Source organism: Mesoplodon mirus (genome assembly GCF_964341445.2).
Source record: "Mesoplodon mirus genome assembly, chromosome: 17".
NCBI lineage: Eukaryota > Metazoa > Chordata > Mammalia > Artiodactyla > Ziphiidae > Mesoplodon > Mesoplodon mirus.
Genome location: NC_138993.1, coordinates 52,291,558 through 52,314,079, shown reverse-complemented (window position 1 = coordinate 52,314,079; position 22,522 = coordinate 52,291,558). Strand labels below are relative to the sequence as shown.

At 38.7% G+C, this 22,522-nt stretch overlaps 1 protein-coding gene across 1 annotated transcript in view; it reads left to right on the top strand.

Annotated features, from left to right (window-relative positions):
• Window positions 1-742: 742 nt before the first annotated feature.
• Window positions 743-22,522, top strand: part of OBI1 (ORC ubiquitin ligase 1) — a 44,605-nt gene continuing 22,825 nt past the window's right edge. The window contains exons 1-4 of the mRNA XM_082602565.1: window positions 743-882; window positions 10,257-10,392; window positions 12,802-12,893; window positions 15,310-15,558. Coding sequence (XP_082458691.1) covers window positions 811-882; window positions 10,257-10,392; window positions 12,802-12,893; window positions 15,310-15,558 — 549 coding nt within the window. The 5' untranslated portion in view covers window positions 743-810. The remainder of the gene's footprint in view (window positions 883-10,256; window positions 10,393-12,801; window positions 12,894-15,309; window positions 15,559-22,522) is intronic.

The following is a 22,522-nucleotide window of genomic DNA, read 5'->3' as shown; positions in this document are numbered from 1 at the left end:
TTCAGAGTTCAGCAGCATAGTGGTACTTTTCATATCCAACCAGGCGCCTGAAATGAAGGCTTTAAACGCCTGTGCGAGTGCTGTCGGGGAGTGTGGATGGTTCACGCTCTTTGCAGCTTTCTCACATGTGGGTGTAAATCAGAGTCCACGGCTCCGATCCTAAAGTCTCTTTCGGATAGAAATCACAGAAGGACCAACAGTGAAAGCGTGTCTTCACGGAAAGCTGCTATTAATGTACGCAAAACGTTTCTGAAACAAACAAGGAGACAATCACTGTCGTTTTTAAGTGACATTACATCATTTAAGAATGTAAAAAGACCTGAGCGCGGTAGAAAGTTGCCTGGAAAAGTTAAAATGTACAGATAACGTCTTTCCTCTTCCCGTTTTGACTGCGCCGTGTTTTCTGTGTCGGGTTTAATCTTTAGTCGGAAAACTCTTTCCCTCCTCCCCACCCTCCTGGAAAGATCCTGGGATTTTAAATCGCCTTTCTGCATCTTCCTCTCCTCTCTCCACCATTACTCTTTCATTTAAACTTTCAAGATCCTCGATGCCCGTAGTAAACCTCCTTCCTTCCCATTCTCAGGAATCCTGTAGCTTCCGAACCGGGGAGAGTTTTTTTCAAACGGAAAAGCAAGGAAAGAAGGAAGGGAACAGCTCCGGCGGCCGCGCGTTGGGAAAGCGCATTTTCGTTGCCTCGACCGGCGCGGCGTGGCCCTGCTGGGCTACCGTAGCCGGCCTCGCGCGGCCTCAGTTAGGGCGAGAAGCCGTGGTCGGCGGGACTTCCGTGTTGGCGGGATTCTGAACGCTGCCATGGCTCAGACCGTGCAGAACGTTACATTGTCGCTCACTCTACCCATCACGTGCCACATCTGCTTGGGGAAGGTAATGGGTGATTCCGGGCACGGCTACGAATCGGGGTCGGGTGTGCAGTGGCCCGCCAGAGCCGAGGCCGGTCTCTGTGTGTGGCGGGGACGCGGCGCGAGGCGCCGGGCTGGTTGAGGACGCCGACCCGCGTTCTCCTTAGGCTGGGGAGGCCACGTCCCGGCCGACGGAGGGAGCGCGCCGCGATTCGTGTGGTCATCTCTGTGCCTTTCGGAGGAAGATGACAGCGGTCTGGGGTGTGGAGGGAGGGCGGCCTCACCCGGACGACTCCGGCGTCGAAGGAGGCCTGGTCAGAAACGAATCCCAGCAATTTACGCCCCTGTGCATCCCCATCAAATCCTGAAAGCACGTTTCCTGGGAGCCTCGCTAAGGTTCCTTCGTCCTCTGCACAAACTAGAGTGTTTTGTTCTTGGGCCTCCAGTGCTGGTTGAAGAGTCTTTTCCATTTCCTGGATCATTTCCTTTACTTAACCTGGCGTTGGGAGTGGCTTTTGCTCTGGGTTCAGAATTTGAAAAATGAATAGTACGTGCCCCTGAATGACGTTTAGAATGAGAGATACGGTCTTTAATTCCAAGAACGGACCAGTCAGGAGGTAGAATACCGTCTTTTTGTGATGCAAGAGGTGCCTAAGGTGTTTGTGAAACTAGGTGGAGAAAGTAGTTCAGAATTAGAAACGGAGTTTTGAAGGTTCTAATGCATTTGTCTCCTCTTTCATTTCCGTTTGTGCCTCCCGTTCGGTTTAAGAAGAACATTTTGTTTTACTACGTAGGTCCAGAAAGGAGATTTTTTTTCTCACAGTGAATTGTTTTTACGTTTATGGTGTGTTTGTGCGTGTGTTTACCCCCCCCCCCACACACACAGGCTTAGGACTGGGAAATGCAAACTTAATAGAGCAAACATTTGAGTGCCAGCCAATATGATCATTTGATCATCTGCTTTAAGTCTATGTGAATTTCCTGAGTTCAAGAAGTAGTAGGAAGCCAGGCTTGGAAGAAACTGATAACTCATGATATCCATCAGAATGAAATGCCAAGGAAATAGCAGATGTGCTGTGAGAGGATATAGAGATGGCTTGATCCATTCTGACTGGCGAGATCAAGGATGGCCTGTGGAGGGTGGTTATTTGAGCTGGCACGTGCTACCACTGTCTGCATACATAGCTGAGAGGAGGGGAAGATGTTTCAATTTGCTACAGTCTACATTTGGCTCCTGTCTTGAAGTTCCCACAAGTTAAGTTCTGAGTGAATTCACTCCCAACAGTAGCCTGGTAAAGGGCTGATAAAATATCCTTCGGAAATAATTTTCACTTGGTTGTAGTTGTACACATTATATCTAGTTTCCATTAGTTCATAAACTGTCTCTTGCAGTTGTGTTGAAAATGTGTTTTGCCTGGTCGATTTTGCCTACCTATGCTTCCTGTATTTAACAAAACTGATAGCTAATAGAATATAGTGCTTTGCAGATTACAGAATGCTTTTGTATACATTTAATTATTTCATTTACCGCTCTCACCAGTGCTGTGAGATAGATAGGGCTGGTTTCCCCATTTTCCAAATAAGAAAACTAAGGCTTAGAGTCTCCAGCGTTTGAACCTCTGTTACCATTTGTGTCTTCAGTAAGTTACTTCCTAAAAACTCACTTGAACTCATGCATAACAGCAGACACTTTTGGTGTCTTTTTTCTGCCATGTACTGGTTAACTGTGTTCTAGAATTAAATGTGATTAATTAATTAAAGGTTAATGATTTGTAAATAGGCATTTGTTTATGTCTACTATGGAGGCAGAACGGCGTAGTGGTTGAGGGCCCTGAGTACTGTGTTCCGACTAAGTTCTAATCTAGGTCTTGCACTTACTAGTTATACAACCTTGTAGACATTATTTAACCTCCCTCAGAGCAGTTTCCTTATCTGTACAATGGGATTGATAATAGTATTAACATTCATCCTTGTCTTTTGGGGAGGATTAAATGAAGTAATTCATATGCAGTGCTTAGCATGAAGCTTGGCACTTAATAAATGTTAACCTTTACTATGGACACTGAGGCAGACCCTCAAAATGAGGAAGCCAGCCTTTCCCAGTAAATGTTCTTCCCAGTTGCTTCATGAGACCAGTACACTCACTCAATGAAGATTTACATTCCCAACAGAGTGGGACCTGTTTGTCCAGGAAATTGCCACAGTACATCCAGAGGTTTTAGCTGGTTCCCTATCCCTGTTGCCTTTTGTATAGTTAAAGCAAATCTGATCTGCTTGTGCTACTCACCCTCCCGCACACAGCTGTATTTGTGGGGTACTGGAGGTGGCATGGCCTGGAGTAGCAGCGCGTTCCTAATGTTACTTCCATCTCCCCGACACACAGCATCTCCGGCCACCTCTGAGATCTGCCTTAAGGTCCTTCCTGACTAGCCCTCTTCTGTATAATCATCCTTTTGCTGCCCTCACCATTGGTACCGTATAGAATTAGCAGTCTTCATTTTTGATTTTTCCACAGAATTAGGGGCCATTATTCCTAGAGGTTTACTGTAAAAAAAAAAAACAACCTTGCATATTACTTAAAGAAGATAGGGGTGGGAGAGATCTTAAATCTGAAGAGATAAGGTAGATGCTGATTGGAATGGGGGTGGAGGTGGGGAAGAATGCGGGGGTGGGGGTGAGCAGTAGTGGAGATAGTCCAAGTAGGTAAGTGGTTAATGCTCTGTCTTTTGAATACAAATGCGCTTAAAATGGAAAAGTTTAAACATTTTGCATTTCCTACCTCTGACTCTACCTCCGTCTTAAAGGTAGATTCTCTCTGCCCAATAATGTTTAGCAACCTTGCCAATATTGTGAGTAAGAGCTCTGTGTGGCCTGAAGAAGTTGGGTACATCCTGTGGGACAATTTATATATAACCTTTTCTTGCCTATTCCTCTTTAATTTTTTTCCATGCCTTGGGCTAATAGGCCAGCAGGCCAAAGTACAGAAATGATCTAGCCCAGGATATCTGTTCAGTGACATTTGGTAATGCCGCCAGAATGCTACAGACCGGTTTATCTCTAGATAATTCCAGGCTTTTATCTCTTCGATTAGGATTCAAGCTATGAAATGAAACTGTTGCAGGTAATACTTTTATTGACCGAGTCAGCGTTTTTGCCGTGAGTGACAGCCAAATGTGGCCCACAGTTAGTTTTATCAAAGGACAAAGGAGGTTCTCAAGAGAAGTGCCAAGCAACTAGGCTTCTAATGCTGTTTAACATTAATATATCATATCCAGTTATTCCTCACTTGAGCATGAATCCAGTTTGGGGCACCACGCTTTAAGATAAATATAAATAAACTAGAGTATTTGAAATCATTTGGAAAGGAATTGAAATTGAGGTTGGAATATAGATGGAATGGAATAGTGTTGGAGTGAATGAACATGATAGCGAATCATTAAAGTATTTTCATTTGGAAAGGAATCAAGCTTTGGGTAGCGCCGCGATATTAAGATTTGTACTTAATATAATGCAAGCTTTCTGGCTGAAATAATCAGAAATGAGATCAGCTTTCTCAGGATGTGGAGTGTCCGTCTCTTGAAATGTCCAGTAATAGCATGGACTCTTTCTCACTAGGAACACTGTGGAAAAGAACCCTTCTTTCAGGGAGGACTTCTTGCTTTGCTTTCCACACATGCAGTTGATTTAAAATGTTGCAAAGATAGGGCTAGAGACAAAGCCTTAGCAACGTAGCATCCTAACTCTAGGTTGACTAAAATCATTAATCAGTGTTCATTAGGGGCTGTTGATTGGCCAGCAAGCCATCCACATCAGTACATTGAGCCCATGTCGGAGTCCTGATTGTCTCTCAGCTCCCAAGAGTAGATTTAAGAACCAGCCTTGTACATAATTGTCACAAGTAATTTGCTTTGGAAAAAAGTCATGTGGAATATATAAGTTTTGCATTTTCTCTTTTCTAGATTAAAATAAGCTTGAAGAATGTAGACACTTTCAGAAAAGTATAACAATGTTGTGTCTTAACATGGAGTATAATAAAAATTAACTCAAAAAAGTGTTGATATATCCTAATAATTTTCAAGGTTGGCGTATAATAGCTGACATATTTACTTCACAAATAAGATTCCAGTTTATCCTTAAGGCATTCTAGGTAGGGATAAAGGTGGGAGAGGGGAAATGTATTATCTCTCTTTTTATGTAGACAGAAGTGGGGACCCAGACCAATAGGCATTAAGTATAATAACTGAGTTCTCGGGATCACACAGTTTTAAAGTTCTAGGTCCTGAACTCTGGCCCAGAGCCAAAGATTTCTTGAAACATAGCAAGAGCAATCCAGGAATTATTTTTAAAAGTTTCCAAATTTCTAAGGTTGAGTAGGCGGGCCCCTAGTACAATCATTTCTACCTCAGCTTTGTTTTTCAGTCTTTCTAGGTCTCCACTAATGAAACCCATAAAATTTTGACACAGGTGCCAGAAGGATATTCTTCAGAGAAGAAGGATTAGCTCTAGTCTCTAGTAAAGGTGACAAGAGCAGAGAAGTTGATTTGAAGTGAAATTGCCAGGCCAGTTGGTAAAGTTGATCTACTGCCTTTTCCCTCCAGCCACCTCCATCAGTACAGTAGCTCTGTTCTGCAGTCCCTACTGATCCTGGTGTCTTGATCCTTTCAGGCATGTGGCCTCTATTTCTTACTCCCAGGTTATTATTTACTAAACCTGCTCTAAGGAAGAAAGAACTATTTCTTAGTTGAAAGATCATTCAGTTTGCACGTGTAATGGTGGTTGGATGCTAACTCTGCCACTTAGAACCTGTATCATTATTTCCTTGAGTCTCAGTTTCTACAGCTGAAAATGAATTTGATACTATCAACCCCATTAGGTTGTTAGGGAAATTCATGTGAGTATCCCAGCCCAGTGGTTCTCAATGGGATGGGAGTACATTTCGTTCCACAGAGACATTTAGCAATGTCTATTTCTGATTGTCTTGGGGGGGGGGTGCTACTCACATATAGTGGATAGAGGCCAGGGATGCTGCTAGCTAAACATCCTACAATATACAGGACAGCCTCCCACAACGAAAACTTTTTGTTCCAAAATGTCAGTAGTGTCAAAGTTGGCAGACCCTGCCCTAAACCAATGTATAACTCCTATTAGGTAAGTCTAGAATGGATATTAATGGACAACACCTTTAGGCATGACTCCTCCCAGGTACGTTTGCTTTTTATGAAAGGGGTTTTGGTGGTAAAGTCTCTTAAAACTGAAACATCTTCAGATAAAAGAAACTACATAGTAGAATTATATATTATAGGGTTGATGTTTTTTGTACCTAGGACTGCTTCCTCAGGCCCATTCCAGTGAGAAGAGCCCACTTTTCATCCCTTACTTTGTCTTCTCTTCCTCCTCTTCCTCCTCCTCACCGGCCTCATGGGGCATTACCCTAGGATATCACCTCAACATGCTTACTCCAGATGAGTTTGGAATTGTACATGCCACTTAGCTTTGCCATTGTCTTCTTGCATTTTTATTTTGTAAGAGTGCTTACTGTGTTATTGCCACAGATCTCATTTGAGAGTAAATTGGATGTAAAGTCTAATAACATAGGCAAATTATGACTATTTCTGTATCTTGAGAAGATCTTATTAAAGAAAATTATTTGTGTATGTGTTTTGGTGTTATATATAGCAGGATCTGGGCAGAGGAGATGGGTGGACAGGAATTGAAGGAGGGCTAGATTCTTTGTATTTTGCTTCTGTAGGTTATGGTCAAATAAATAACAAGTAATTTGTTTTAGTAGTTCTTTCTCCTTTATAGGTTTCTATTCTCCTAAGTACATTTAAACCATTGTCTAGAAATCATCATCTGATAAGTACGTGGTCCAAAGAATGAATTAGTCAACTGTTTCAAAATCCAACACAATGGCAATGATAATACCAGGTATTGAACAGTGAAAATGATTCTCCTTTGGGTGACATTGCCAATGGCTGTTAGCAGACAGAGCCAAGTAGTCTGCCTGTGGTTGTTCTTCTGTGTCATTTTGGCAGATTAAATGGAAAGGTTAAACTTTCACTTTTTCAAAATTTGGCAGTGGCCATTGACCTTTTGCTTCTTGAGATGCTTTTAGCAGCATTATCTCAGCCTTTTGTTTTAATACATCAAAATTCACTTCTATTAATCTTAGAGTATACATTGTATAAGTTGTTGTAGGTGGACATAAAGATGAACAGGACAGTGTCCCTGCCCCCAGGGAACCTGAAATCTAATAGGGAAGGCAGGATGTAAACAATCTTCCAAGTCCAGTGAACATTAAATCAATGCATAGGAAGTGCCCTTATAAGAATCAGACAAAGATCCAGTTAATTCTAAAAAGGATTAGTGAAGGCCTTACAGAAGAGGTAACCTTTGATTTCCATCTTAAAAGATGGGAAGGATTTTATTTTGATTGGGGAAGTTGGGAGGCCAGTAGAACATATTAAGCTAAAAAATGAGAGCCCAGTAAACAAGGAGACTCTATTATTCTTTTTGATGAACATTGGGTATATCTGTGTAGTTGAAGTATAGGTTTTGTCAAGTATTGAAATAGCAGATCAAAGATACGGCTATATAAGAACCAGATTACATTGTTCTTTGGAAGCTGTACTTAAAACTATGAGCAGGGAAAAAAAAAAACGTTGTTTTGCAGGAGAGCAGTGAAAGCTGCTGCTCCATATTTTAGATGGCTAGCTCTGGCATCAGTATGAAAGGTGGACAGTAGTGAACATGTGGAAGCAAGGAAGCTTAGGAGGAGGTCATTGCAATAGATTGGGTTAAGAGAATGAGAACCTGAAGTCATTGAGGGGAAGATGGAAAAGAAGTGATAGATGATAAGTAAAAGAACATCTAGAGGTAGGTTTGCCACATTTTGACTATTTTGGGATATACTTTTTTTTTCCACGTTATAACATTTCTGAAATCTGGTTCTATTTTACAAGCGGTAGCATCTTGCAGTTGTAATTGGCAGCATTTTTCATTCTTTCTTTTTTGTTAGTGGTACATAATATATGGGTATATCTTAAAATCTCTGGCTTCTTAGACTGATATATGATACCAGCATTTGATGATTGATTGGATGGCGAGGATAAGTAAAAAGGGTGAGTCAGAGACAGCTCTGAGTATTCTAGCCTGAGTGGTGAGGTGGTGGTGCCAGTAACTTAGACAAGAAGTGCAGGAGTGGGAGTGAATGTGTGGAGGCCAGGTTTGGCTTTGGACATGTTATGGTTGGGGCAGCTTTAAGATGCCTACATGGAGTTGGGTCCTGGGCACGTGGATATAGTCCTTTTTGCCTTTCCCCTCCCCTCCCCAGGGATTGCTATGTGGAAGTCTCTGTGCTTACATCTTTATATTATTAAATCTTAAGCAACATCTGAATGAAAAGTTTACTAGGTTAAACCGTAGTTTTCAGAAGAGGAAACAGATGCCACTGTAACTAAAGGGTTAACCCAAGGTCAAACAGTTCAATAAGTAGCAGAGCTGAAGTCGGCCCCAGGTTTGTCTCTAGAAGCCTAAGCTCTGCCACTTACTAAGGTCCAGTTACAGAGGATTCTCAGGAACCGTTACCATAGAAAAGATGTTAACACTATGTGATACATGAGATTGAGAGAGGAAATAGAACTCTGTCAGGTAAGGTGTCCCAGGACAAAACATGAGGGAAAGCAGCTGTGCCGCCTCCTGTACCTTGACCATGAGCATCTGCTTCTCTTCTCATCATACCTACTCTTCAGTATTACTTCGGCCTTTTCAGGATCCATTGGTTGACTCTATGACTCTCTCAGTTTGTGCCATTCACATACTCAACAGTGTTTGGCAATCCAGCTCTGTACATAACGCTAGTAAATTTACTTTCTTACCTTTCAGAACAACTGCTTTATTCTCCTATTTTCTCATGTCGATATTCCCCCCTTCTTCTCACTTGCAGCTGGTAACCTCACCTCATATTTAATCACAAAGAATAAGCAGTTGGAACATGAGTTCCCTCATCTTTCCATCAACAGATCTTCCATCCACTTTGTATTTGTTCTTGTACCCTCGGTTTTCCCTTTTGTTAAAATGGAGGACAGATCCTCACTCCATATAAGCCAAAATCTGCCCCCTTGTGCTTTGGATATCATTCCCCTCTTGACTGCTTAGGGACTTTGCTATCTATGGCTCTAATCCCTCCCCCTCTTCCTCCATCATTAATTAATATCCCTTTTTACTGTGTCATTCCTGTTATCATTTCTTACGATGGCCATATTTTTATGCTCTCTTCTTTACAGCAAAATGTGAAAGAATTGCCTATTCCCTCTGGCAAGTTCCCCAATAAATTGAATTTTAAGTACTGTCCTAATAGCAATTACTTCATTCAACAAGCCTTTATTGAGTACCTGCTGTGTACTAGGCTATCTTCTAGGTACCAGGGATTCAGAAATGAATGAGACGAAAGAAGTTCTTGCTCTTACGGAGTTTCCAGTCTAAAAGCGGAGATAAATATAAATTTACAATAAATATGTAAACAAATAAGTAGAGAACTAAAACAGCTTCTCTTCTATTTTCCCTCTGATAAAACAGCTACACACAGTCAGAACACCTACATCGTTAACCCTGAGCAGGCCACCTAATATCTTCACACCTTGGTTTCCTTATTAGTAAAGTATATTTACTGTTTATCTCACAGGGTTATTGAGAGAGAGAATGCATGGAAAGCCCATTGTAAAATATAAGACAATATAAATGTAAAGTATTGTTATTTGTATTTGATTACACTGAGTCAAAGATTTGTGTATTCGGTGTATTTCAGTATTTCTGTCAGCATTGTTTGCTATTTAGATTGTAAACCACATGAGCGTATGTCATGTCTTTTAGGATTGTTGTAGCTTTCACGCCTCTGGTTTCAGGGACTTTCTAGTAAGGATCAGTGCTAAATTGTTGATTGCTATTGCTCTGTAATATAGTGGAATGACTTGAGGGAAGGATTTCAAGTATTGAATGTCATATGGGTGATTGGACTAAATAATCTTTAAAAAACCTTCTAATTCTGACATTTCGTGATCCAAAAATAGAATAGTTGAAGGAAAATTGCCCCAGCCCTAGTGGAACAAGGTGCATTTTCTTTTTGGCAATAAGTGTGGTTTGGAACAGAATAAAACCATTTCATGACGTGTTCACAGTTTCAGTCTCTATGACCAGACACCTAAGCTAGTATCTGTATTATACATGTGTAAGAAACAGTGTTGTAGCACAAGCAGCGTTTTTATGAATCCTAGATGTTATACTTCCTCTTAAAGCACCTACCGCTGTACTCTAGAGAAGAGATTTGCTCCAAGCTAAAACTGTTGAGGTTCTCATTATGACTGTTGCCCTGTACTAAAAGTAATGTTTCTTTTTTCAAAGGTACGCCAGCCTGTCATATGCATCAACAACCATGTATTTTGTTCAATTTGTATCGATTTGTGGTTGAAGAATAATAGCCAATGTCCAGCCTGCAGAGTCCCCATCACTCCTGAAAATCCTTGCAAAGAGATTATTGGTAAGGGTCTATTTTATAAACACATAGAAATAGATTTGAAACAATCTTAAATAGTGTCTATTTGGAGGAAGACTGAAATAGACAATCTTCAGTGATGTTATTTTGCCAATATCCTACTGGATGGATTGATCATTTGGCATAATCTGTAAGTGGAGCAACTGAGGAGCGCAAAGCGCTATGAGAAGTCTCAGCCTCCTGGAGCTTTCATTCTAGTAGAGGCTGTGCATGTGGACCAAAATATTAATGGTTTAAAGCAGCAGATGCTAACAGCCAAAAACAAACTAACAGAAAGGTCCACAGAGTTTAAACAGGGAAGTTCAGCTAGGAACATTGAGATGGGATCCATGACACAGGTGGCCTTTAAGATGGAGATTTAAGGATGGATAAGTTTTCAAATGGTAAAGATTAGGGAGGGCATTTCATGCAGGGGGAATAGCATGCACTACAGTTTAGAAGTAGTAAAGTAAGGCATGTTTTTGGAAATGATCAGTAGTCTAGTTTGGGTCTGACTGTTGAAATAAGACTGAAAATGTAAATTGAGACTTTATTTTTATTTTTTTTAATATCTTTATTGGCGTATAATTGCTTTACAATGGCGTGTCAGTTTCTGCTTTATAACAAAGTGAATCAGCTATACATATACATATGTCCCCATATCTCTTTCCTCTTGCATCTCCCTCCCTCCCACCCTCCCTATCCCACCCCTCTAGGTGGGAGGGAGGGAAAGCACCGAGCTGATCTCCCTGCGCTATGCGGCTGCTTCCCGCTAGCTATCTGTTTTACATTTGGTAGTGTATTAGTGCAGAGCATCTTGAGTGACAGACTAAATCGGGGAACTGCTGTGTGGGTGAGAAGGGCGAGGTGGGCATGATGGTCTGAGCAAGGGGATGGCACAACCCAAAATGTGTGTGAGGAGTATCACTCAGGGGATGTGTGCAGGCTGGGCTCCAGGGGAGAAACGGGACGTTGAGTAGGTCAGGTTGGACGCGCTTGCCCAGGTGAAGGAGAGTGTGATTCTGGATTAAGGGAATAAAAAAGAACATTCAGTCCTACAGTAGTGTAGGTAAGAGAGGGGATAAAACTTGAACTAGAAGATTCTTGAAAAATAAAGCATTTAAAGAGCTTTTTTAGTGTTATTTCTCTTAGATTGTTAAAATTAAATGATTTTTATTTGGTTTTGCTTTAGGAAAAATTGAAAGTGAATTCATGATAGCATGAATCATAGAAAAAAACCTTTCAGAAAACTTAAGAAGTCATTGTAATAGTCTTAAGTTACGCAAAATGGACTTAACTAAAATTTTTATAATGGAAAGGAAGGTATATATGCTAGAACAAAAGAACAACCAGTGGAACTTTGGAACTAAGTGATCTGAAAGGGGAATCAGAGCTGGCTCCAAGGTTTCTTTCCTGAGTACCTGGATGAAGTCTGATAGAGGAATATTTCTCTGCTGTGCTGGAAACTGGAGTGTTAACCTTAGCCCCTACTTTTCTACCTGCACTGACCTTTACCAGGAGTCAGGTCTTTCCTTGCGGAATATGAGTTTTGTTGATTAAAATAATTCGAATGTTTTTTCCCCAGCTTCTTTTCACATCCCTTCTCCTTCCTTTATTCATTCATATCTAAGTGATATTTCATAAATTCTCTCAAGTAAAATGGTTCATCCATCCTGCCATTTGGATAGAACATCCTGAAAAAGAATATCTGTAAATGCCTTTGCTATCATGATGCTAAGAAGTACAAAGAAGGTAACCACAGCATAAGTGAAGAGCTCTCAGGAAGAAAACATTTTGAGTGTGTTTGTGTGAGTTATTATGGGCATACAATTAGTGCTGTGATTTATAATCCATCGTAACTGGGTTGTTAGAATCAGTGAAAAGACACATTAATCTTTTCAGTTGTGTAACCACATATGTTTGAGTGAATACATTGGTTATAATAATATATATCATAATATATGTATCATATGTGATATATACAGATAATAATATGTATTTGATAATTATATCATGTACAGGTCATATTGATAATATATTATTTATACAACTTATTGGTTAGCTGTAAATATAGTCATTGATTTTATCATTAACAGTTGTCTGGTGCTCAAAATTTGCAGTCGTCCAAATGTGATCATTAATAAAATATTGCCTTTGCCTTCATTGAGTTTAATATAATAAGATACATAGGTAAGTAAACACAACATGATATTTTATTGAAGGTATTTCTTATGGTGTTATTTATCTTTTCTCAGGATTAAAGTACAGAAGAGGCCTAGATGGCAGCCCACGTGGTTATAAGGAAAAGGGTAGAAATTAAGCTAGAGAACTATATAGAACAATAAGAAAAGAGTTCATTTTAATTGTCATTCTACCCAAATCAGAATGAAAAGTTAGCTTTTTTTTTCCCTATAGGAGGAACAAGTGAAAGTGAACCTATACTAAGCCATACAGTCAGGAAGCACCTTCGGAAAACTAGACTTGAATTACTCCACAAAGAATATGAGGTAAATAATAATTAAAATGTTAAATGATGACAGCATTGAATTCAAGGTAAAACTGAGCTATCAGTCCCTGGACTTCTTAGAGTAAGCATCTAATGAAATCTTATTTTAAATGCCAGTTTAAAAATATCTTATTTGATAAATTCTTTTTCTTTTTCCCTTTCCTATTTCAAATAGAGGAAAGGAACAGACGGAAACATTTCCTTTTTTCTTTCTTTTAATTTTAAATTTGTCCTCAACAGAAACATTGTTTTGTAAGTTACTCCCTCAAGAGGAAACTCCCTTGTAAAAGTCAGTCTTCCAGCCCCGACAAGGCATTGTGAATGGTCTGGCAAACAGGGGCTATAACCATCATTCTGTTTTTGTTTCTACCTATAAATTCACTGCTAATTATAAGTCTGATCAGTTCTGGTCAAGAAAATATACTTATGTCAGCTACCAGCAAAGAGATTTTGGTGTGAGATATGCTATTTCCTAATTCTTATTTTCTTTTCCCATGTAAAACAGTGTTTTTTTTTAAATAAAAATTGTGTATATTTAAGGTGTATAACATGTTTTGATATACATATACATGGTGAAGTGATTACATCAATCAAGCTAATTAACATAGCTGTCTCCTCACATAGTTACTTTGTGTGTGGGGTGAGAGTACCTGAAATCTACTCTCTCTGCAGATTTCCAGTATATAGTACAGTATTATTAACTATAGTCATCATGTTATACAGTAGATCTCTAGACTATCTCTATCATGTATAACTGCAACTTAGCACCCCTTGAACCAGCTCCCTATTTCTCCCACCTCTCCATTTCCCCCACCTTGCACGCTTGGTAATCACTGTTTAACTCTGCTTCTATGTATTTGACTCTTTTAGATGCCACATATATGTGAGCTCATGCAGTGGTTTTCTTCCTGTGAAGGTGATTTGACATGGTGATGGAATTTTTTCTAAATTAGCTTCATGTTAATGGAATACATATACTTTTGAATAAACATTAGGCCCAGTTGTCATTTTATATCGACTAAATGAGGGATATTATCGCTCTCTTCCTTTGACACAAAATATTTTTAAGTTATGCTATGTAAATGGGAACTACTTCAGCCGCTTCAAAAATGTTTTGAAATAAAGTGGGACATAAATAAATGACTGAATAAATGTCCATTCGTATGTGTTTTCCTGTTTATATTTGGTTACTCATTAATATATTAATTCAAACAAGTAAAGCGATTCTCCTATTTTGTAATACTTGAAATGTGTCGTAATTTAAAATAGTAAATAGCACTATCTGTGTTAGCTCTGAAACGTATTCTTCTTTACTTAATATTTATCACACTTAGATGCTAATCAAATTAATCCTTTAGAAGATCACTGGCATATTGAAATGTATTGTCTAACAACAGAATTTCTGACAATCTTAGTTTAAGATGAAATATCCATTATAGATGAATTAATTGTATCACAGAAAAGAGTTTTAGCCCCAAATGTTTAGTTACTGGATTTAAGGTAGCAAGCAGCTCCACATGGGGAAAACTAATACCTGGAATAGTCTTAGCAGTAATTAAAGATTCAGAATGTAGAAGAGTTAAAAATTAACTACAGGTACTATTCTGAAGTGGAAAGTGAAAGGACATGGTATGTGGTTTTACTCCTACTTCAAATATAGAAGCAAAAATATAGACATCAAACAAAACTATAAATCTTGATCAAGACTGTATTTTTAAATTCCCCTCAGTAAAGCGATTAAACATGCCTCAGAATTTTCTTCTGAGGAATCTACTTCCTTGTTGAATTCATGTGCCTTTTCGTGTTTTCTGGATATCTAAAATAGAATCAAAGATTCAACATTTTAATTTTTTTAAATCACAAACTATCATTGAATTAAAATAAAAGCAATGGAAATGCCTTTTTTTTTTTTTTAAAGAAGATGTTGGGGGTAGTTTTATTTATTTTTGCTGTGTTGGGTCTTCGTTTCTGTGCGAGGGCTTTCTCTAGTTGTGGCAAGCGGGGGCCACTCTTCATTGCGGTGCGCGGGCCTCTCACTATCGCGGCCTCTCTTGTTGTGGAGCACAGGCTCCAGATGCGCAGGCTCAGTAGTTGTGGCTCACGGACCTAGTTGCTCCGCGGCATGTGGGATCCTCCCAGACCAGGGCTCAAACCTGTGTCCCCTGCATTAGCAGGCAGATTCTCAACCACTGCGCCACCAGGGAAGCCCGGAAATGCCTATTTTTATCAGAGTCAAAATACATTTTAAGAATTTCAACTAGATGTGACTTTCTGTCTGCAAAGCTATTCTGATGCGTAAAGAATCTATGTATCTACAGAATTCTGAGTATAAAATTTAAAAGCACATTGGCCTCACTCTAGCATATGTATGTGTTTAATGTCTCTGTCTACCTGATGGCTATGCAACGCTTTTTCAGGATGAAATAGATTGTCTACAGAAAGAGGTAGAAGAGCTTAAGAGTAAAAATCTCAGCTTGGAGTCACAGATCAAGACTATTCTGGATCCTTTAACCTTGATGCAGGGCAACCAAAATGAAGACAAACATCCAGTTGCAGATAATCCAAGTAAAATTGACCCAGAAACTGTAGCAGAGTGGAAGAAAAAACTTAGAACAGCTAATGAAATCTATGAAAAAGTGAAATATGATGTGGAAAAGTTGAAGGAGGTAAGTTGTGGTTGTTTTTAAAATTCTGTAGTATTTTAAGTACCTTCAAAAGTATAAGTCACCATATTATTTTGAGTCATCATTAGATGATTTGGGGGGAAAGGACAGAAATCCCTGGATGAGCATTTATAAGAAATAGGAAAACTTTTTCTCCTTAAATGTTATTAGGTGCCAAGAAATATCAGGTGGTTCCATTTGTGACTATAATTGGAGACTCTGTAGTGCCTCTATATGAGTTTGCATCTTCTTGTGGAAGAGTGACATCAATTTAAAGGATGTATTTCTATTCCTCTCATTGTGGTTTGGCTTAATTTTGTTTTTTAAGCTTATGTTAGTGACTTCCCTGTATGCATAAAGACAAACACCTGTCCATTTCCCTACCTATAAAATGAAAGGTTTAGACCATATCTTTTCTAGCACTACCATTCACTGATTTGTTTTAATATTGTAAATAGTTAAAGATTTAATGACTACTTCCAAGAGAGCTGTGAGTAGCTGCCTTAGACTACTCCGTGAAAAAGAATATTTGGCTTATGAGGCAGGTTCATTTTTTTCAATTATCTTCCATGCATACAACAAGATAAAGCATAGGTGAAAAGGGCAAACCTCTAGGATTTTCCAGTCTAGGAAGGGAGATGAGATCCATGCTATCAGCACTAGAGGTAATAATCAAGTGCTGTAGAGCTTTGCTGGCCAAAGGGACTAGCCTTCAGCTTGGCTTCAAATTTATCCACAGTGGAGTCTTGTGATGAATAGAGATGGTTTTGTGGTATCCAGGTCCACAACCACCCATTCAGCCTATGTGCATTCTCTTAAAATACTGTAACTGTGCTGAATTACTAAATCCTGCCTCCTGAAATCATTAATGCTCCATATGATATTTTAAAGATGTGCTACCACATACTGATCTTCAGTGAGGTTAAGTAGCAGAGAAGTATCTGCAACTTAGTGTGATTACTAAGTCAAATTGCATACCCACATGTAAAATAAATGCCATTTAGGCTCAGAAAAGGCCAAGATGAGACAAAGAAGGGAACTTAGTGCTTTTAGAGAAAAAAGAAACTACAGACATAATTGCACCGAGTTTGTTACAAGTTTAGGGGAAGTGTGTAATTTCTTTGGTTTTCGGTAGCCAACATTATTAGCATTTTGTCTAAGAAGAGAAGAGAACATGAAAAGGAAATACAGCTGGGAAGTCACAGTATTTATCAATTAGCCATGTCCCCTTTAGCTTTTCTTCTTCCTGAACCATCAGTAAGTTCTATAGGGTCTCTTATAGTTATTGAATTGCATTGAAATTTTTGGCAATAAACGTTTCTTAGAGCATGAAGATGTGTATGAAAACTTTACTCTGGGCTTATAAGAGTGGTATAGGGAAAAAAAAAGAGTGGTATAAGAGATGTATGTAAAAGAGAACTACATAAAATACAGTTTTTCTTTGTTCTTTTAAAGGTCACGTGTTAAATTCAATACCCAGAGCTACCCTGAGACCTCACAATTATCTGGGATATTTAATAAGCCCATTTTGGATGCCCAGTGAAGGTATTAGGTAGAATTAGGCAATAAGCTGGGACATAAATAAATTTTAAAACATGGACTGCAGAGGCAAACCTTGAATGTAAAGTACAAGATAATAACATACTGTAAATCAAATATAGGAGTACTAAACATTCAGAATAAAGGAATACCTAGAACGAGTGAAATGGACTTTTTAAAATTTTTTTGAATTTTTGAATTTTATCTTATTTATTTTTTTTATACAGCAGGTTCTTATTAGTCATCCATTTTATACACATCAGTGTATACATGTCAATCCCAATCACCCAATTCATCACACCCCCACCACCACCCCTCGCCACTTTCCCCCCTTGGTGTCCATACATTTATTCTCTACGCCTGTGTCTCTATTTCTGCCCTGCAAACTGGTTCATCTGTACCATTTTTCTAGCTTCCACATATATGCGTTAATATACGGTATTTGTTTTTCTCTTTCTGACTTACTTCACTCTGTATGACAGTCTCTAGATCCCTCCACGTCTCTCCAAATGACCCAATTTTGTTCCTTTTTATGGCTGAGTAATATTCCATTGTATATATGTACCACATCTTCTTTATTCATTCGTCTGTTGATGGGCATTTAGGTTACTTCCATGACCTGGCTATTGTAAATAGTGCTGCAGTGAACATTGGGGTGCATGTGTCTTTTTGAATTATGGTTTTCTCTGGGTATATACCCAGTAGTGGGATTGCTGGGTCGTATGGTAGTTCTATTTTCAGTTTTTTAAGGAACCTCCATACTGTTCTCCATAGTGGCTATATCAGTTTACATTCCCACCAACAAGAGGGTTCCCTTTTCTTAAGCATTTGTTGTTTGTAGATTTCTGATGATGTCCATTCTGACTAGTGTGAGGTGATACCTCGTAGTTTTGATTTGCATTTCTCTAATAATTAGTGATGTTGAGCAGCTTTTCACGTGCCTCTTGGCTATCTGTATGTCTTCTTTGGAGAAATGTCTATTTAGGTCTTCTGCCCATTTTTGGATTGGGTTGTTTGTTTCTTTAATATTGAGCTGCATGAGCTATTTATATATTTTGGAGATTAATCCTTTGTCCGTTGATTCGTTTGCAAATATTTTCTCCCTTTCTGAGGGTTGTCTTTTTGTCTTGTTTATGGTTTCCTTTGCTGTGCAAAAGCTTTTAAGTTTCATTAGGTCCCACTTGTTTACTTTCGTTTTTATTTCCATTACTCTAGGAGGTGGATCAAAAAAGATCTTGCTGTGATTTATGTGAAAGTGTGTTCTTCCTATGTTTTCTCTAAGAGTTTTATAGTGTCCGGGCTTACATTTAGGTCTCTAATCCATTTGGAGTTTATTTTTGTGTATAGTGTTAGGGAGTGTTCTAATTTCATTCTTTTACATGTAGCTATCCAGTTTTCCCAGCACCACTTATTGAAGAGACTGTCTTTTCTCCATTGTATATCCTTGCCTCCTTTGTCATAGATTAGTTGACCATAGGTGCCTGGGTTTACCTCTGGCCTTTCTATCTTGTTCCATTGATCTGTATTTCTGTTTTTGTGCCAGTACCATATTGTCTTGATTACTGTAGCATTGTAGTTTAGTCTGAAGTCAGGGAGTCTGATTCCTCCAGCTCTGTCTTTTTTCCCTTGAGGGAAAAAAGTCTTGAAAAGTCTTGACACTGCTTTGGCTATTTGGGGTCTTTTGTGTCTCCATACAAATTTTAAGATCTTTTGTTCTAGTTCCGTAAAAAATGCCATTGGTAATTTGATAGGGATTGCATTGAATCTGTAGGTTGCTTTGGATACTGTAGTCATTTTCACAATATTGATTCTTCCAATCCAAGAACATGGTATATCTCTCCATCTGTTGGTATCATCTTTAATTTCTTTCATCAGTGTCTTATAGTTTTCTGCATACAGGTCTTTTGTCTCCCTCTGTAGGTTTATTCCTAGGTATTTTATTCTTTTTGTTGCAGTGGTAAATGGGAGTGTTTCTTAATTTCTCTTTCAGATTTTTCATCATTAGTGTATAGGAATGCAAGAGATTTCTGTGCATTAAATTTGTATCCTGCTACTTTACCAAATTCATTGATTAGTTCTAGTAGTTTTCTGGTGGCGTCTTTAGGATTCTCTATGTATAGTATCATGTCATCTGCAAACAGTGACGGTTTTACTTCTTCTTTTCCAATTTGTATTCCTTTTATTTCTTTTTCTTCTCTGATTGCCGTGGCTAGGACTTCCAAAGCTATGTTGAATAATAGTGGTGAGAGTGGACATCCTTCTCTTGTTCCTGATCTTAGAGGAAATGCTTTCAGTTTTTCACCATTGAGAATGGTGTTTGCTGTGGGTTTGTCATGTGTGGCCTTTATTATGTTGAAGTAGGTTCCCTCAATGGCCACTTTCTGGAGGGTTTTTTATCATATATGGGTGTTGACTTTTGTCATAAGCTTTTTCTGCATCTATTGAGATGATCATATGGTTTTTATTCTTCAATTTGTTAATACGGTGTATCACATTGATGGATTTGCATATATTGAAGAATCCTTGCATCCCTGGGATAAATCCCACCTGATCATGGTATATGATCCTTTTAACGTGTTGCTGGATTCTGTTTGCTAGTATTTTGTTGAGGATTTTTGCATCTATGTTCATCAGTGATATTGGTCTGTAATTTTCTCTTTTTGTAGTATCTTTGTCTGGTTTTGGTATCAGGGTGGTGGTGGCCTCATAGAATGAGTTTGGGAGTGTTCCTTCCTCTGTAATTTTTTGGAAGAGTTTGAGAAGGATGAGTGTTAGCTCTTCTCTAAATGTTTGATAGAATTCACCTGGGAAGCCATCTGGTCCTGGACTTTTGTTTGTTGGAAGATTTTAATCACAGTTTCAATATCACTCCTTGTGATTGGTCTGTTCATATTTTCTATTTCTTCCTGGTTCAGTCTTGGATGGTTATACATTTCTAAGGATTTGTCCATTTCTTCCAGGTTGTCCATTTTATTGGCATAGAGTTGCTTGTAGTAGTCTCTTAGGATGCTTTGTATTTCTGTGGTATCTGTTGTAACTTCTCCTTTTTCATTTCTAATTTTATTGATTTGAGTCCTCTCCCTCTTTTTCTTGATGAGTTTGGCTAATGGTTTATCAATTTTGTTTATCTTCTCAAAGAACCAGCTTTTAGTTTTATTCATCTTTGCTATTGTTTTCTTTGTTTCTATTTCATTTATTTCTCCTCTGATCTTTATGATTTCTTTCCTTCTGCTAACTTTGGCTTTTGTTTGTTCTTCTTTCGCTAGGTCCTTTAGGTGTAAGGTTAGATTGTTTATTTGAGATTTTTCTTGTTTCTTGAGGTAGGCTTGTATAGCTATAAACTTCCCTCTTAGAACTGCTTTTGCCACATCCTGTAGGTTTTGGATCGTCGTGTTTTCATTGTCATTTGTCTCTAGGTATTTTTTGATTTCCTCTTTGATTTCTTCAGTGATCTCTTGGTTATTTGGTAACATACTGTTTAGCCTCCATGTGTTTGTGTTTTTTACGTTTTTTTCCCTGTAATTCATTTCTAATCTCATAGCGTTGTGGTCAGAAAAGATGCTTGATATGATTTCAGTTTTCTTAAATTTACTGAGGCTTGATTTGTGACCCAAGATGTGATCTATCCTGGAGAATGTTCCATGTGCACTTGAGAAGAAAGTGTAATCTGCTGTTTTGGGAAGGAATGTCCTCTAAATATCAATTAAATCTATCTGGTCTATTGTGTCATTTAAAGCTTCTGTTTCCTTATTTATCTTCATTTTGGATGATCTGTCCATTGGTGTAAGTGAGGTGTTAAAGTCCCCCACTATTATTGTGTTACTGTCGATTTCCTCTTTTATAGCTGCTAGCATTTGCCTTATGTATTGAGGTGCTCCTGTGTTGGGTGCATATATATTTATAATTGTTATGTCTTCTTCTTGGATTGATCCCTTGATCATTATGTAGTATCCTTCCTTGTCTCTTGTAACATTTTTTATTGTAATGTCTATTTTATCTGATATGAGTATTGCTACTCCAGCTTTCTTTTGATTTCCATTTGCTTGGAATATCTTTTTCCATCCCCTCACTTTCAGTCTGTATGTTTCCCTAGGTCTGAAGTGGGTCTCTTGTAGGCAGCATATATATGGTCTTGTTTTTGTATCCATTCAGCAAACCTGTGTCTTTTGGTTGGGGCATTTACTGCATTCACGTTTAAGGTAATTATCGATATGTATGTTCCTATGACCATTTTCTTAATTGTTTTGGGTTTGTTTTTGTAGGTCCTTTTCTTCTCTTGTGTTTCCCACTTAGAGAAGTTCCTTTAGCATTTGTTGTAGAGCTGGTTTGGTGGTGCTGAATTGTCTTAGCTTTTGCTTGTCTGTAAAGCTTTTGATTTCTCCATCAAATCTGAATGAGATCCTTGCTGGGTAGAATAATCTTGGTTGTAGGTTCTTCTCTTTCATCACTTTAAGTATATCATGCCACTCCCTTCTGGCTTGTAGAGTTCCTGCTGAGAAATCAGCTGTTAACCTTATGGGAGTTCCCTTGTCTGTTATTTGTCATTTTTCCCTTGCTGTTTTCAATAATTTTTCTTTGTCTTTAGTTTTTGCCAATTTGATTACTATGTGTCTCAGCGTGTTTCTCCTTGGGTTTATCCTGTATGGAACTCTGTGCTTCCTGGACTTGGGTGGCTATTTCGTTTTCCATGTTAGGGAAGTTTTCAACTATAATCTTTTCAAATATTTTCTCTGGTCCTTTCTCTCTTCTCCTTCTGGGACCCCTATAATGCAAATGTTGTTGCGTTTAATGTTGTCCCAGAGGTCTCTTAGGCTGTCTTCACTTCTTTTCATTCTTTTTTGTTTATTCTCTTCTGCAGCAGTGAATTCCACCACTCTGTCTTCCAGGTCACTTATCTGTTCTTCCGCCTCAGTTATTCTGTTTATTCTGTCTAGTGTATTTTTCATTTCGGCTATTGTATTGTTCATGTCTGTTTGTTTGTTCTTTAATTCTTCTAGATCTTTGTTGAACATTTCTTGCATCTTCTCGATCTTTGCCTCCATTCTTTTTCCAAGGTCCTGGATCATCTTCACTATCATTATTCTGAATTATTTTTCTGGAAGGTTGTCTATCTCTACTTTATTTAGCTGTTTTTCTGGGTTTTATCTTGTTCCTTCATCTGGTACATAGCCCTCTGCCTTTTCATCTTGTCTATCTTTCTGTGAATGTGGTTTTTGTTCCATAGGCTGCAGGATTGTAGTTCTTCTTGCTTCTGCTGTCTGTCCTCTGGTGGATGAGGTTATCTGAGAGGCTTGTTCAAGTTTCCTGATGGGAAGGACTGGTGGTGGGTAGAGCTGGCTGTTGCTCTGTTGGGCAGAGCTCAGTAAAACTTTAATCTGCTTTTCTGCTGAAGAGTGGGGCTGAGTCCCCTCCCTGTTGGTTGTTTTGC